Source organism: Rhineura floridana, chromosome 4, assembly GCF_030035675.1.
Source record: "Rhineura floridana isolate rRhiFlo1 chromosome 4, rRhiFlo1.hap2, whole genome shotgun sequence".
Classification (NCBI taxonomy): domain Eukaryota; kingdom Metazoa; phylum Chordata; class Lepidosauria; order Squamata; family Rhineuridae; genus Rhineura; species Rhineura floridana.
In genome coordinates this window covers 147,773,559-147,786,937 of record NC_084483.1, presented here as the reverse complement: position 1 = coordinate 147,786,937, position 13,379 = coordinate 147,773,559, and the positions used below count along the sequence as shown (strand labels likewise).

The following is a 13,379-nucleotide window of genomic DNA, read 5'->3' as shown; positions in this document are numbered from 1 at the left end:
CTTTGAGAGTGTCAACAAGCATATAGATAGAGGTGATCCAGTGGACATAGTGTACTTAGACTTTCAAAAAGCGTTTGACAAGGTACCTCACCAAAGACTTCTGAGGAAGCTTAGCAGTCATGGAATAAGAGGAGAGGTCCTCTTGTGGATAAGGAATTGGTTAAGAAGCAGAAAGCAGAGAATAGGAATAAACGGACAGTTCTCCCAATGGAGGGCTGTAGAAAGTGGAGTCCCTCAAGGATCGGTATTGGGACCTGTACTTTTCAACTTGTTCATTAATGACCTAGAATTAGGAGTGAGCAGTGAAGTGGCCAAGTTTGCTGACGACACTAAATTGTTCAGGGTTGTTAAAACAAAAAGGGATTGTGAAGAGCTCCAAAAAGATCTCTCCAAACTGAGTGAATGGGCGGAAAAATGGCAAATGCAATTCAATATAAACAAGTGTAAAATTATGCATATTGGAGCAAAAAATCTTAATTTCACATATACGCTCATGGGGTCTGAACTGGCGGTGACCGACCAGGAGAGAGACCTCGGGGTTGTAGTGGACAGCACGATGAAAATGTCGACCCAGTGTGCGGCAGCTGTGAAAAAGGCAAATTCCATGCTAGCGATAATTAGGAAAGGTATTGAAAATAAAACAGGCGATATCATAATGCCGTTGTATAAATCTATGGTGCGGCCGCATTTGGAATACTGTGTACAGTTCTGGTCGCCTCATCTCAAAAAGGATATTATAGAGTTGGAAAAGGTTCAGAAGAGGGCAACCAGAATGATCAAGGGGATGGAGCGACTCCCTTACGAGGAAAGGTTGCAGCATTTGGGGCTTTTTAGTTTAGAGAAAAGGCGGGTCAGAGGAGACATGATAGAAGTGTATAAAATTATGCATGGCATTGAGAAAGTGGATAGAGAAAAGTTCTTCTCCCTCTCTCATAATACTAGAACTCGTGGACATTCAAAGAAGCTGAATGTTGGAAGATTCAGGACAGACAAAAGGAAGTACTTCTTTACTCAGCGCATAGTTAAACTATGGAATTTGCTCCCACAAGATGCAGTAATGGCCACCAGCTTGGACGGCTTTAAAAGAAGATTAGACCAATTCATGGAGGACAGGGCTATCAATGGCTACTAGCCATGATGGCTGTGCTCTGCCACCCTAGTCAGAGGCAGCATGCTTCTGAAAACCAGTTGCCGGAAGCCTCAGGAGGGGAGAGTGTTCTTGCACTCGGGTCCTGCTTGCGGGCTTCCCCCAGGCACCTGGTTGGCCACTGTGAGAACAGGATGCTGGACTAGATGGGCCACTGGCCTGATCCAGCAGGCTCTTCTTATGTTCTTATGTTCTTATGATATCCCAATATGTGCAGGAGTTTACAACTGCTAGTAACTGCTCCAAATTATGAATAGTTTCCCTGTTATTTCTGTTTGTATAGCTGCTAATAATAATTAGAACAAAAATTAGAATAATAGACTTTTGATTTTATCATGTCTGTGGAATGAGCAAGAGATGGGACAGTTGGGATGGATCAGTATGCAATCAGTATGCAAAAGGATCCTGCGTCATGGAATCCCTGCAACACTAGCCAGTGAATGTCAGGACCTCAATGGAGATGGAATAGCTTGATAGATAGCTCTGCACTGTATGGCATTCCTTATACACAAAATCATAATGCTGACTCAGTTTGGAGTAGAGAAGTGATAGTGGGGCATTCAGCCATTGGTGAGTAGCAGTTAGAGTGTTGAATCCTGCTCTCCTAGGTCCCAGTCCAAATCCCTGCTCAGCCATGAAGCTCACTGGATGATCTTGGGCCTAACCTATTCACAGGTTCATTGTGAGGATAAAATTGGGAGAGGAGAAACATGTTTGTATGCCACCTTGAACTCTTTAGAGGAAAGGTGAGATATAAATATAATAAATAAATAAATAAATAAACCCTTTCCCTGATGGCTGTTTCTCAACTCCAAGCCACATCTCCCAAGCTGCTTCCCTGCTGGGTTTTTCAAGCACCTTCAGAGTTCCTCATGTGGGGGAAGCGGTAGAAGGAGAATGGACTACACACTTCATCCTCCTCTCTCCCAACTTCCTCTCTCCCAAGTTGATTCTCCCTCCCGCTTTGATCTTTATGTATGGTTAGCCCTGAGATTCCAGATCCAGAGCCTAGCATCTTGTTTTAAGAATCTCAGATGGATATAGGAAGGGCCTTACTTAATTTGGAGAGTTGTGAATAGTAGGAGTGCCCAAGAAAATTTTTAGGGTGTTACCTCTGCTGCTCACCCATCAGGAACTTCTGAGCTCACAAGCACTTTCATGGCAGAAATACTCTGAAATTGTGTTGTGTCTGGACTATACAGGAGAGAAGCCCTATTATTATTGGAACTTGTTGCTTCTACGTTATTGTTTAGTTTTTATTGTTAGTCTCTTAATGTTTTGATGTTTACATGTTCTGCTTTGTATGTCGCTTAGAGCAGCTGACAATTCAGCCAGATAAGTGACTAATAAGTCGAATAAAAAAATAAAATAAATAAATTGTAAAATTATTAGTGGACCTGATCAAGCTGTTCCAGTTCAAAACCTTGTGAAAAGGTTATTATGTGTCTCAGCACAATGTAAGAAATGGGGTCAATGTAAGAAATGGGGACCCTTCTTAATTTGTAAGGGATAGCCATGCAGCTGTTCATCCTATTTTTATGAGGCTAGATCTAGTTCAGGGATCTAGTCCAGGAAACATGCAGGTTACAAAGAGGAGTGTAAAGTTAATAAGAATATAATACTGTTGTTTTTACCAGTGATGATCAGTTCCGCTAAATTTTCAAGGCTTGCTACAGATTGACTTGTGGCTATCTAGGTTTAGCTCCTGTACAGGTCTTCTCTTTGCAGGCTGAGAGTTAGTTTCAGAGCTTGGAAAAGTTACTTTTTTGAACTATAACTCCCATCAGCCCAATCCAGTGGCCATGCTGGCTGGGGCTGATGGGAGCTGTAGTTCAAAAAAGTAACTTTTCCAAGCTCTGGTTAGTTTTAGGGTCACAACCTAAAATGAGCATTGGGATAATCACTTTTCTTATTCTTCATCACGATTTGTGCAGCTACATTCCATATAGCAAAGGCAGCATTGCTGGGAAATTCATGGTATTTTCACAGATTAGAAATCTTAAGATTTTATTTATTTTAATATTGCGTTTATATCCCGCCTTTCCTCCAAGGATCTCAAGATGGCATATGTGTTTCTCCCCCCCTCCATTTTATTCTCACAACAACCCTGTGAGGTAGGTTAAGTTGAGAGGCATTGACTGTCCCAAGGTCACCCAGTGAATTTCATGGCCAAGTAAGGATTTGAACCCTGGTTTTCCAGGTCATTGTCCACCACTCTAACCACTTTGCCACACTGGCTCTCATAAAAGATGCCCTCAAAATAAAGATGTATTCTTGCCAAATTTGTCTATTGTACCTCGTCATCAGGCTATTACAAAATAAGAGATTAACAAAGGGAACTAATTTTCCATTCGAAAGTAACACAAGGTAACATCAATAGAAATTAACTCGGACCCAAATAAAACTATATACAAAATAAACAAACTGAAAATGCTGAATTTTGCTGGCAGATCACAACATTCCCCTTTAGAATTTTTTTTGGCTGGGAATATGGATAGTTTGTTTGTTTGTTTGTTTGTTTGATTGATTGATTGATTGATTTATATCCCACCTTTCCTCCCAAGGCGGCAAACAAAAGCACTAAAAACACTTTAAAACATCATAAAAACAGACTTTAAAATATATTAAAACAAATATCTTTAAAAACATCTTTAAAAACATTTTTTAAAAAGCTTTAAAGACGTCTTTAAAAAAGGTTTTAAGACATCTGTTTTTTTAAAAAAGAAGGTTTAAAAACATATTAAAAAGCAATTCCAACCCAGATGCAGACTGGGATAAGGTCTCAACTAAAAAGGCTTGTTGAAAGAGGGAGGTCTTCAGTAGGCGCCAAAAGGGGAGGGAATTCCAAAGGGCAGGTTCCACTACACTAAACTAAAGATATGGATTCTACACAACAAATGAGAATCAACTGTGCATTTGTTGCACTACAAACTCATCATCTGTGAAGTCCCCTACACTCTGATACACAATTTCCTCCATCAGGGTTATTGATATGATAAAAAACCTAAAATGGATACTCACTCACTTTTATAGTGCTGCAAAATGTTTATGTGTGTGTATGTTGGATCTGTGCTATTGCGAGAGGTTGCAAAGATGAGATTTGTTCTGCATTTTGGTTGACTCTTATTGATATATAAGAAGCCACTACAGTTAGACCAGGTAGACCTGATAGGAGCATGAAACTTCTGTCTTCTGGAAAACATTTAGGGTTGATTTAAATGGTACTGAATTATTCCACATGGTGGAAATAATGGCTGACCAAGTGTATCCGTTGGTGCAGCTGCTGTTTTCCCAGTGGCAATTGCATGAACATTCCACATGAATAAATAAGCTTTGAGCAGTGGTGGCTGCATCTATGGGGGTGTGAAGGCAATATGTTACCTTTTCCATGAAGCTGAATGAGCTCAGACACCTCTGTTCATTAATATCCAAACTAGCCTGTAGAATTTGAGGATTATCCACCACCACTACCACCACCCTTGTCTTGAATTGGATTGAATTATACTAAATTCACCATATTTGTCAGACAGAGAATCTTGAAATATCATTTTAGTTAAAACCCAAATACCATAAATTCCTTCTTTTAGTTTTCAGATGACTGACCATTGTGCTTTGGACATATTTGCTGTGCAGCTGCTACCATTCTGCTTGCCTGTTATAAAGGGAGACTTACATTAATGCAAGGCATGATTGATAGTGTCTGTCCTGGAAACCTAATTACCAGAAGCATACGATAGAGGTTTGGCTATGCCTGCAATCTGAATAGATACCAAATAGCAGTTTGGCTCACGATACTGTGATTTAGTGGAAGGACTGCAACAGCAGTCTGTTTCTGCACTAAAAATGTTTTTAAAAATGGGAAACTATGACTTCTTGATAGCAGGGGGGAGGTGAGAGATGGATTTTCATTTGGAAGATGCAGGGATTGAGGGGGAGGATTTTCCAGAGCATTTAATACAGGTTAGTTATTCTGCCCCCACCCCCTTTATTCATAATAATAGAGTAATTAATACAGCCTGAGAACATCCATCTTGAATGTAGGGGAAACGGAAGCGTGTAGCCCCATAACAGGTGTGGGGAATCTTTGGCTCTGCAGGTGTTGCTGAGCTACAAACTCCCATCAGCCCCAGCAAGCCCAGCCAATGGCTAGGGATGATGGGAATTATAGTTCAGTGACATCTGGAAGGTCAAAGGTTCCCCACACCTGCCCTATAATGACACAAAGGAACACAATACACTGTTCTGCATTGCACTGAAGAGGAAGGAGTGGGTGTATATTGGGCCATATCCATCCCTGCAGCTCCGCTGGCGCAAAGGACTTCAGTGCAGACAACAGAGCTTCCTCTCCTGTCCCCTGCAGCCCCTGGTGTGCCCTCAAGATCAACTCTGGAGGGTTAGAAGATCCTTCAGAGCAGATTCTGGGACCGTGTAGGTGAAGGAGAGGAAATGGAAGTCCCATTGCACCAGTGGGATTATGTGCCCTTAGCATTAGATACAGACAGCCCATTGGCTTTTTTCTTTTTTCCCAACAAAGTGCACTGAACAGACAGAAAAGCAGGGCTTCATGCCTCCCTGGTGAATATAAGTAAGAGGCCCACCCAGCACCAAGAGAGGGAACCACAAGCGCTTTTCATTTTAGGTTACCAGTTGAGTTCTTAACTGGGCCATCATCAAGAATGCTGTCTTGTTGCCTTCCCATTACTTGTACAGTGTAGGCAGCTCTATGAACAACTGCAACCCCTGCCAGGAAGGATGGAGACTGCTGGCACTTTCTTTGTCTTAGGATTGCTTTGTTATGGTGAGGAAATATTGAGGCCCATCCTTAAAGCCACTGAAATTCAAGTACTGTGGCTAAATTGTGTTGTCGATTGATTACTTGTTTCCTTCTGAATTTTCAGTACTTTTAATATGATACTAAAAGCTATATTATGTGGTGTTGTTTTTTAAGATGGTGATTGTGAAAAGTGATATATGAGTGCTGGTTTTTTCTATTGAAATAGTAATACGTTGCATATGAAAACTGCCTTTAACTTCTGTTTAAAATTCAAAGAAGAATACAAAAAAGCAAAACATTTTTTAAACCTAAAAAACATCAGGCAGGCAACGGAGGATATTAACTTGTGAAACGTTTTTCACAGAGCACTGGGCTTCAGCAGTCAAAAAGCTGGAAGGCAGATTGGGGAAGCAGGAACCCAGCATTCTTCAACTCAAGAGAGATTGAATTGTAGGGCGTGATAGTATCCAGAGGTCATATTGTCTGCCTGTCACCTGCAATGAAGAAGAATATTTGTATCTGGCCACAGTTATCCATGCACCGGCAGCATCTTGGTTAGTTGACTGTAATGCACTCCACATGGGGCTGCTTTGAAGTCTGTTCATAAGCTACACATTTTGCCAATTCTTCAATGGTCACACTGGCTTCCGGTTCATATCCAGACATAATTCAACGTGTTGGCCTTGACTTGTAAATCCTCAAACAGCTTAGGACCTGGTTATTTGTAGGACCTCTGTTTCCACTTGCGCCCCCCCCCCCCGATCAGCCTTGGAGGCCCTGCTCTGGGTTTTGCAACCCTTTGAACCAAGGTGGATGGTGTCAGAAGGCAGGAATTTTCTATTGTAGCGCATTACCACAACTCATGAAAACATATTGATTTGCCTGGACCTTTAAATGTGTTGAACCATTTCAATCTATGGAGTGGTTTTATGCTGAGATTTTGTTTTATTTTTATGCTGAGATTTTATTTCCTGCTATGCCTTGTTTTGAGATTTTCTTTACTATTGTTTTTTAATTGTTTTGCTGTTTTATTACAAGCCTAAGAGCATTTTCTGAAGGGTGGTCTATAAGACCGCCAAATAAATAAATACATAAATAAATATCTAGACTTTACTAGCAAATTAACTTGTAGTAGAAGGATGCAGTCTATGGATCAAACATGGTGCTCTTTGTTCACTTGGGGTGCGGGGGGTCTATTTCTACTGTATACTGTTTACTTCGGATGCTTGTGGCTGGGATGGTTACAACACTTCAAAACTCAGGCATAAAATGAATGCTATCCTGTAACACATAAGAACTGTACAGGTCTGAAATATTTTAACCTTTTTCCTTGACACAAGATCATTTTCATTCACAATAAGACCAGCCCTGCTAAGAAGCTGATGTTTCAAACTGTAGGTTACCAAGATGCAGCCTCCTCTGTGCATATAGTTTGCAGGCTGAGGATGGTCGTGTATCCATTGCCACAACTGAACGTTCAGCTTGAGTCCAGAAGTGCTTTGTTCTAACTTGTTTATATTCCTTGCCTCATTTTAAACCTGGCAGTCATAATTCTAGCTCCTACACCTTTCAGTCTGACTGTAACATGCACCAGTTGATCTTAAAATAACAGTCTTGTGACACCTTAAAAACTCACTAGTTTATGGCTAGTTGATACTGTCTGTTGAAAAGGTATCTGGAATCTGTAGCTGGTGGAGATGGTTCATTGTGAGTGAATTATGTTAATACTTCAGTCTACAGTGCTTCTTACTAGTCCTTCAGGCATTACAAAAGTGCTGGTTTTGACCTGCAAGACCTTATACAGCTTAGGCCTGCATATCTGGGGGCTACTGTGTTGCATTATGATCTCTAAAGTATATCCAAATGTTCAAATTTATAGAGATCAGCAACTGGCGGTACCAGGCCCAAATCTAGCTGTGAGAGGTACTATGTGGCTCTTTATTTGCCAAACCTAGAGGCAAGAATGTGTGTGTAGGGAGAATGGCTATGATAATGAAACTGGCTACCTGTCCCCTTCTGCAGGAGTAAAGTTGGATCCTGGCCTGCCCTCTACCACTCAGTCACTGTAGTGGCTCTCTGATAAAATGAGCTGCTGAGAAAAATTCAAGTTACTCTAGTCTAGTTGTCCAAATAATGGATGGGGTCCAGCAGAGTCACTCCATGAATGGAAGGAGCTTCCATTCATGGAAGAAGAGTTGCATTCATGGATCTCTTCTCGGAGTGCAACACTCCTTTCTTGAACAGAAACTCTTTATGTTCTTGGAGCAACTATGTTGGATCCCATCCAATGAGAGCATAGAGTGGCATTATTTATTTATTTATTTATTTCATTTATAAACCGCCCATAGCTAGTAGCTCTCTGGGCGGTGTACAAAACAGGTTAAAATACAATATTACAATATTACAATAAAATACGTAATTCTATGTAGCCCTTTGGGGGAAAAACTTGCCTGCACCTGAGCTTGAAAGTTTGGAGGTTTTTGGTTAAGTAGGAGAATGCAAAGTCTGCAAAACTGAATTATCAAAGGAAGCTATGGATATATGGATCCCATCAGCTACGGATGCCTCCTTCCCTGGCAGTCCTACCACAGTCTTCATTACACCAGTCTCGTTTGTATCTGTTGGCTCACCTTAAATGCAGAGTGCACAGGTGTTATTTTAAACCTATGTTGTAAACTGCTTAGAGATTTGTTTAAATGTAAGCGGAATATAAATTGCGCAAATCAGTATAAATCAATAAATAAAATACTGTTTGTGAAGGTGCAGTGGAAGAACATTGGAATGCATTGGGGACTTTGAATGCATTTGGGTCCTCTTTACAAATGGCCCGTGTACACATGGAAAGACTGATTTAAGTACTGCTTTGATTTCAATATTACTTAGAAAATCTATTTATGACAGAATCAGGGTAAACAACATACACACATATGGGAGATAACTGTTTCAAACAAGCTTGGATCAGTTACTTCAACTCTTGAGGGTGGTCTGGAAGCTGCAGCTGGTGTAATATACCGTGGCGACCTCTCATTGGGGCAGGATAGCGCCAACATGTCACCCCCCTGCTGAAAGAATTGCACTGGCTGCCCATTAGCTACCAGGATAAGTTCAAGGTTCTGGTTCTGGTGTACAAAGCCCTATACAGCTTGGGACCAGGATACCTGAAGGATCATCTTACCCCTTATATACCCAGTCGACCACTACACTCTGCAGGTGAGGGCCTCCTGCAGATACCATATTATCAGGAGGTCCATTCCACGCAACATAGGAAGTGGACCTTTAGTGTGGTGGCGTCTACCCTTTGGAATTCCCTCCCCTAAAATATTAGACAGGTGCCATCTCTGTTAGCCTTTTGGCACCTGTTTTTATGATGTTTTAGAGTGTTTTTAGTGTTTTTGTTTGATGCCTTGGGCTTCTACTGGGAGAAAGGGTGGGATATAAATTTAGTAAGTAAGTAAGAGTCTTGATTGCAGTTACACTGAATATGTTTCCTGGCTACTGGTGTTTTGAAAGGACTGTTTGTGAACTATTTTTGATATTCAGAGTATTTCTAACTAGGTCATACAGACAAGAAGAACATGAATTGCATAATATCCTGGCATTAAGGTCTCTGGATTGTGGAGCCACAAATATTTTAGGAAAGAATCGGTAGAAAAGTTTCCTGTGCTTTGAATGGTTTGATGGATTTTTTTGCATACATCCCTATTAAATTGTTTAAATTTTCTTAGGATTAGCCAGACATACTAATGATTATTTTATATTGTTTTTATAGTGTCTCATATTCCATTGCATTTATATATATTGTTGTTTACTGCCTTGATATTTTATATGAGTTGGAGGTGTATATATATTTATATATATAAATAAAAATATACATTTAGTAAAATTTTACTACATCTGATTGATCTTAGCAGTCTATGAAAAGAAGAGGAAGCAAAGACTTGCAGAAATCAGAAAAAAAATCTCAACAGATACCCACTGAGGTAAGTTCAAAATACGTCTGTCTATCTCCAAGTACATTCTAGTAAACTTTGTGGTGGTTGTTGGCTGTGGAATACAAAGAACCAGGAGTGCAAGCCTGTCATTGGTCAACACAATGTGAATACTGTGTTTGTGGCACTCATTTAGTAGACTATGGCCCAAATTTTTAAATGTACTTGTAATAACTATGGCACTATATTTATCTAAGAAAATGTATAGGATTGTATCCAACTGAGTCATTCTCAGAGTAGACCCAGTCAAATCAATGTTTTTAAGTTAGTCACAACTAACTTAATTTCACTTGGTCTCCTCTTGAGTATGAGTTACTTGGGTACAACCCTATGTGTTACATATAACTTTATTTTATCATCAGTAGTTACAAATATAAAGCTATTTAGTGGTTAATTACAGTGGAGTTCCTAGCAACTGAACTCCAAAACTTTAAAGCCTGAGCTACTCTTGAATGGTTATTACAATAATAAATATAGCTCAGGGTTTCCATTGCTTGAAAAGCAATGGAAGCTTGTAACGATTGTCACAGAAAATCTCTGTGACAATCATTACAGGTTTCCATTGCTTTTCAACAGAGATTTTCAACTTTCAGAATCTCAACTATTCCTAATGACCAAATTCAGGGCTATTTTATGCATTAATTTTTATTTTTTTAGGTGACCTGTGTTTCAAACACAGTGTGTGAATTCAAGCAACATAAGTATGTCTATAATACAGGTTAAGGGGAGTTGTGATAGGTTACAGCATCCTGTTGATAGTATATTAGCAAATTCAGGTTTGTTTCTGTATAATGTGTGAGGTATTCCTTGGTAAAAAAAAAAGTACTGCCTTCAAGTCGATTCCAACTTATGGCGACCCTTTGAATAGGGTTTTCATGAGGCTGAGAGGCAGTGACTTGCCCAAGGTCACCCAGTGAGCTTCATGGCTATGTGGGGATTCGAACCCTGGTCTCCCAGGTCGTAGTCCAACACCTTAACCACTGCACCACACTGGCTCTCAATTCATTGGTAGAAGATCTTAAGTTTTTTACTTTGCTGAGTATTAGCAAGTGCGGCTTGAGTAGGTTTTGAGGTGTTGTGGTTCAGGACACATAGTAATGTTTGTAAGGTGCCCAGTCTTGAATTTCCTATAGATTTAGTGGCACATCATGCTTTTACAGGGCTGTACAGATGTTGATATTTGAAATGTGGATCAACTGGAATCTTACCTCTGTTTTGTTCATTGGAGTCATTAGTCTAACCTTTGGTATTTTCTTTTGTTGAATTGCCAAATGTTGTCCTTTCTTACATGTCAAGTAATTATTGGATATTCTTTCCTTTTCATAAGGAGGACAGTGAAGATCTGAAATGCCAGTTGCAGTTTGTCAAAGAGGAGGCTGCCCTGATGAGGAAAAAGTTGGCCAAAATAGACAAGGAAAAGGATAGGTTTGAACATGACCTGCAGAAGTATCGGTCATTTTATGGTGATCTAGACAGTCCATTACCAAAAGGGGAGGCTGGAGGGCCTCCTACCACAAGAGAAGCAGAACTCAAGCTTCGTCTGAGATTAGTAGAGGAAGAAGCCAATATTCTGGGAAGGAAAATAGTGGAACTGGAAGTAGAAAACAGAGGACTGAAAGCAGAGCTCGATGACTTAAGAGGAGATGATTTCTCAGGGGCAGGCAACACCCTCATGGGGGAGCAGAACGAATCTCTCTCAGAGTTACGGCAGCATCTGCAGCTAGTTGAGGATGAAACCGAACTGCTGAGGAGAAACTTGGCTGATGTAGAAGAACAAAACAAGCGCATCACAGTGGAGCTGAACAAATATAAATACAAGACTGGGACTCATGACAGTTCTAGGCATCATGACAGTGCCAAGACAGAAGCGCTCCAGGAAGAGCTCAAAACTGCCCGCATGCAGATCAATGAACTTAGTGGTAAAGTTATGCAACTTCAGTATGAGAACAGAGTCTTGTTGTCCAACATGCAGCGCTATGACCTGGCCTCTCATCTAGGGATCCGGGGCAGTCCCAGAGATAGCGATGCTGAAAGCGATGCAGGGAAAAAAGAAAGTGACGATGATTCTCGTCCTCCACACCGCAAAAGAGAAGGGCCCATTGGTGGGGAAAGTGACTCGGAGGAAGTCCACAACATTCATTGCTTGACCCCCACTAGATCCTTCTATCCAACACCAGCAGGGTGGCAGAAAAGTTTCACAGACCGGCAGCAAATGAAGGACATCCGCTGTGAAGCTGAACGCCTGGGCAAGACAATTGACCGCCTGATTTCGGACACAAGCACCATCATAACAGAGGCAAGAATTTATGTGGCAAATGGGGAGCTGTTTGGACTTATGGATGATGAAGATGATGGCAGTAGGATACGGGAGCACGAACTTCTTTATCGGATAAATGCCCAGATGAAGGCATTTAGAAAAGAGCTCCAGGCCTTTATTGACAGACTAGAAGTTCCAAAGTCTTCAGATGATCGAAGTACAGATGAACCTTTGTCAGTGAGTCAGGTAGACTTTTACTTCATAAGCTCCCTAGGTAAAAACTTTCAGCCCAAGATGCGGCATGGATGTTTGATCTACAATTTCTTCAATTCATTTATAATATGAAAATTTTCTGTAGTGTACCCAGTTGGTAGTTTGTAACATAGTCCTAATAATTGAGTTTGTAGGGCTACACATCAAGGCTTGACATGGTTTGGCCCCTGCCAAGGCCCACACCTCTGCAGGGAGTCCATTGCCAAGAGCCCTTGGGCCTCTGCTGCTATGCAGCCTTGTCTGTCTGCCCCTGATTTATTGGGGACAAATGATGGCAGTACAAAAGAGGAATACCTCCCACATCCTGCTTGCCAGCCAGCTGTCTTTGACAAGTGAGTATGCAGCGGTGGTGAGAAGGAATAACAGCTACAGCTGACAGCGAGGAGGAGGTAGACCCACTGTGAGTGGGGCCCACTGAGGATATCCTGCCTCCTGGACTTGGAGCCGGCACTAGGGCTAGGAAGCAAAATAGGAAGTTCTAAGGGAAGCAACAATTAAAAACTCTGTTTGGAGAGGGAAACCCATAAAAACAATTTGCATAGCTAGCATAGGAAGAGACAGATAGTAGCAGAGGCACATAAGAAGGAGAAGGCTCAGTCAAAGGTTCCTTTGCCATTTATCCTTGGGGTCTGAATCAGTGGACAGAGTCATTGTTGCTGTCCTTCAGCCCTTGTTCAATTTGAAACTTACCACTTGTTAAAACCATAGTTGCCAACTCAAGATTTAGCCCCATCTGCACAAAAAATTGAAAAAGTAACATGGCAGAAATGATTACATTGCTTAACTTAGGGATATAATGTTTGGATAATTATAGCTTCAGATGAAAAGATGTGATCTGATTATATAGAACTATATGGCATAAAGATATATAAAAGATGGATACTGGTTGTTTTATCCATTCTAGGGCAGTTCTGACATTGTTCATCCTCTCTTAAAAAG

At 40.9% G+C, this 13,379-nt stretch overlaps 1 protein-coding gene across 11 annotated transcripts in view; it reads left to right on the top strand.

Annotated features, from left to right (window-relative positions):
* Positions 1-13,379, top strand: part of LOC133383642 (protein SOGA3-like) — a 53,967-nt gene that overhangs the window by 10,824 nt on the left and 29,764 nt on the right. For 7 of the 11 annotated variants that reach the window (XR_009762359.1, XR_009762355.1, XR_009762354.1 and 4 more), the window contains exons 4-5: positions 9,830-9,901; positions 11,238-12,413. Coding sequence is in view for 3 of the 11 variants with exons in the window: in XM_061624704.1 (XP_061480688.1) it covers positions 9,830-9,901; positions 11,238-12,413 (1,248 nt within the window). In the remaining 8 variants the exon portion in view is untranslated. The remainder of the gene's footprint in view (positions 1-9,829; positions 9,902-11,237; positions 12,414-13,379) is intronic. The other 4 variants (XR_009762360.1, XR_009762361.1, XR_009762358.1 and 1 more) reach the window with 2 other exon arrangements.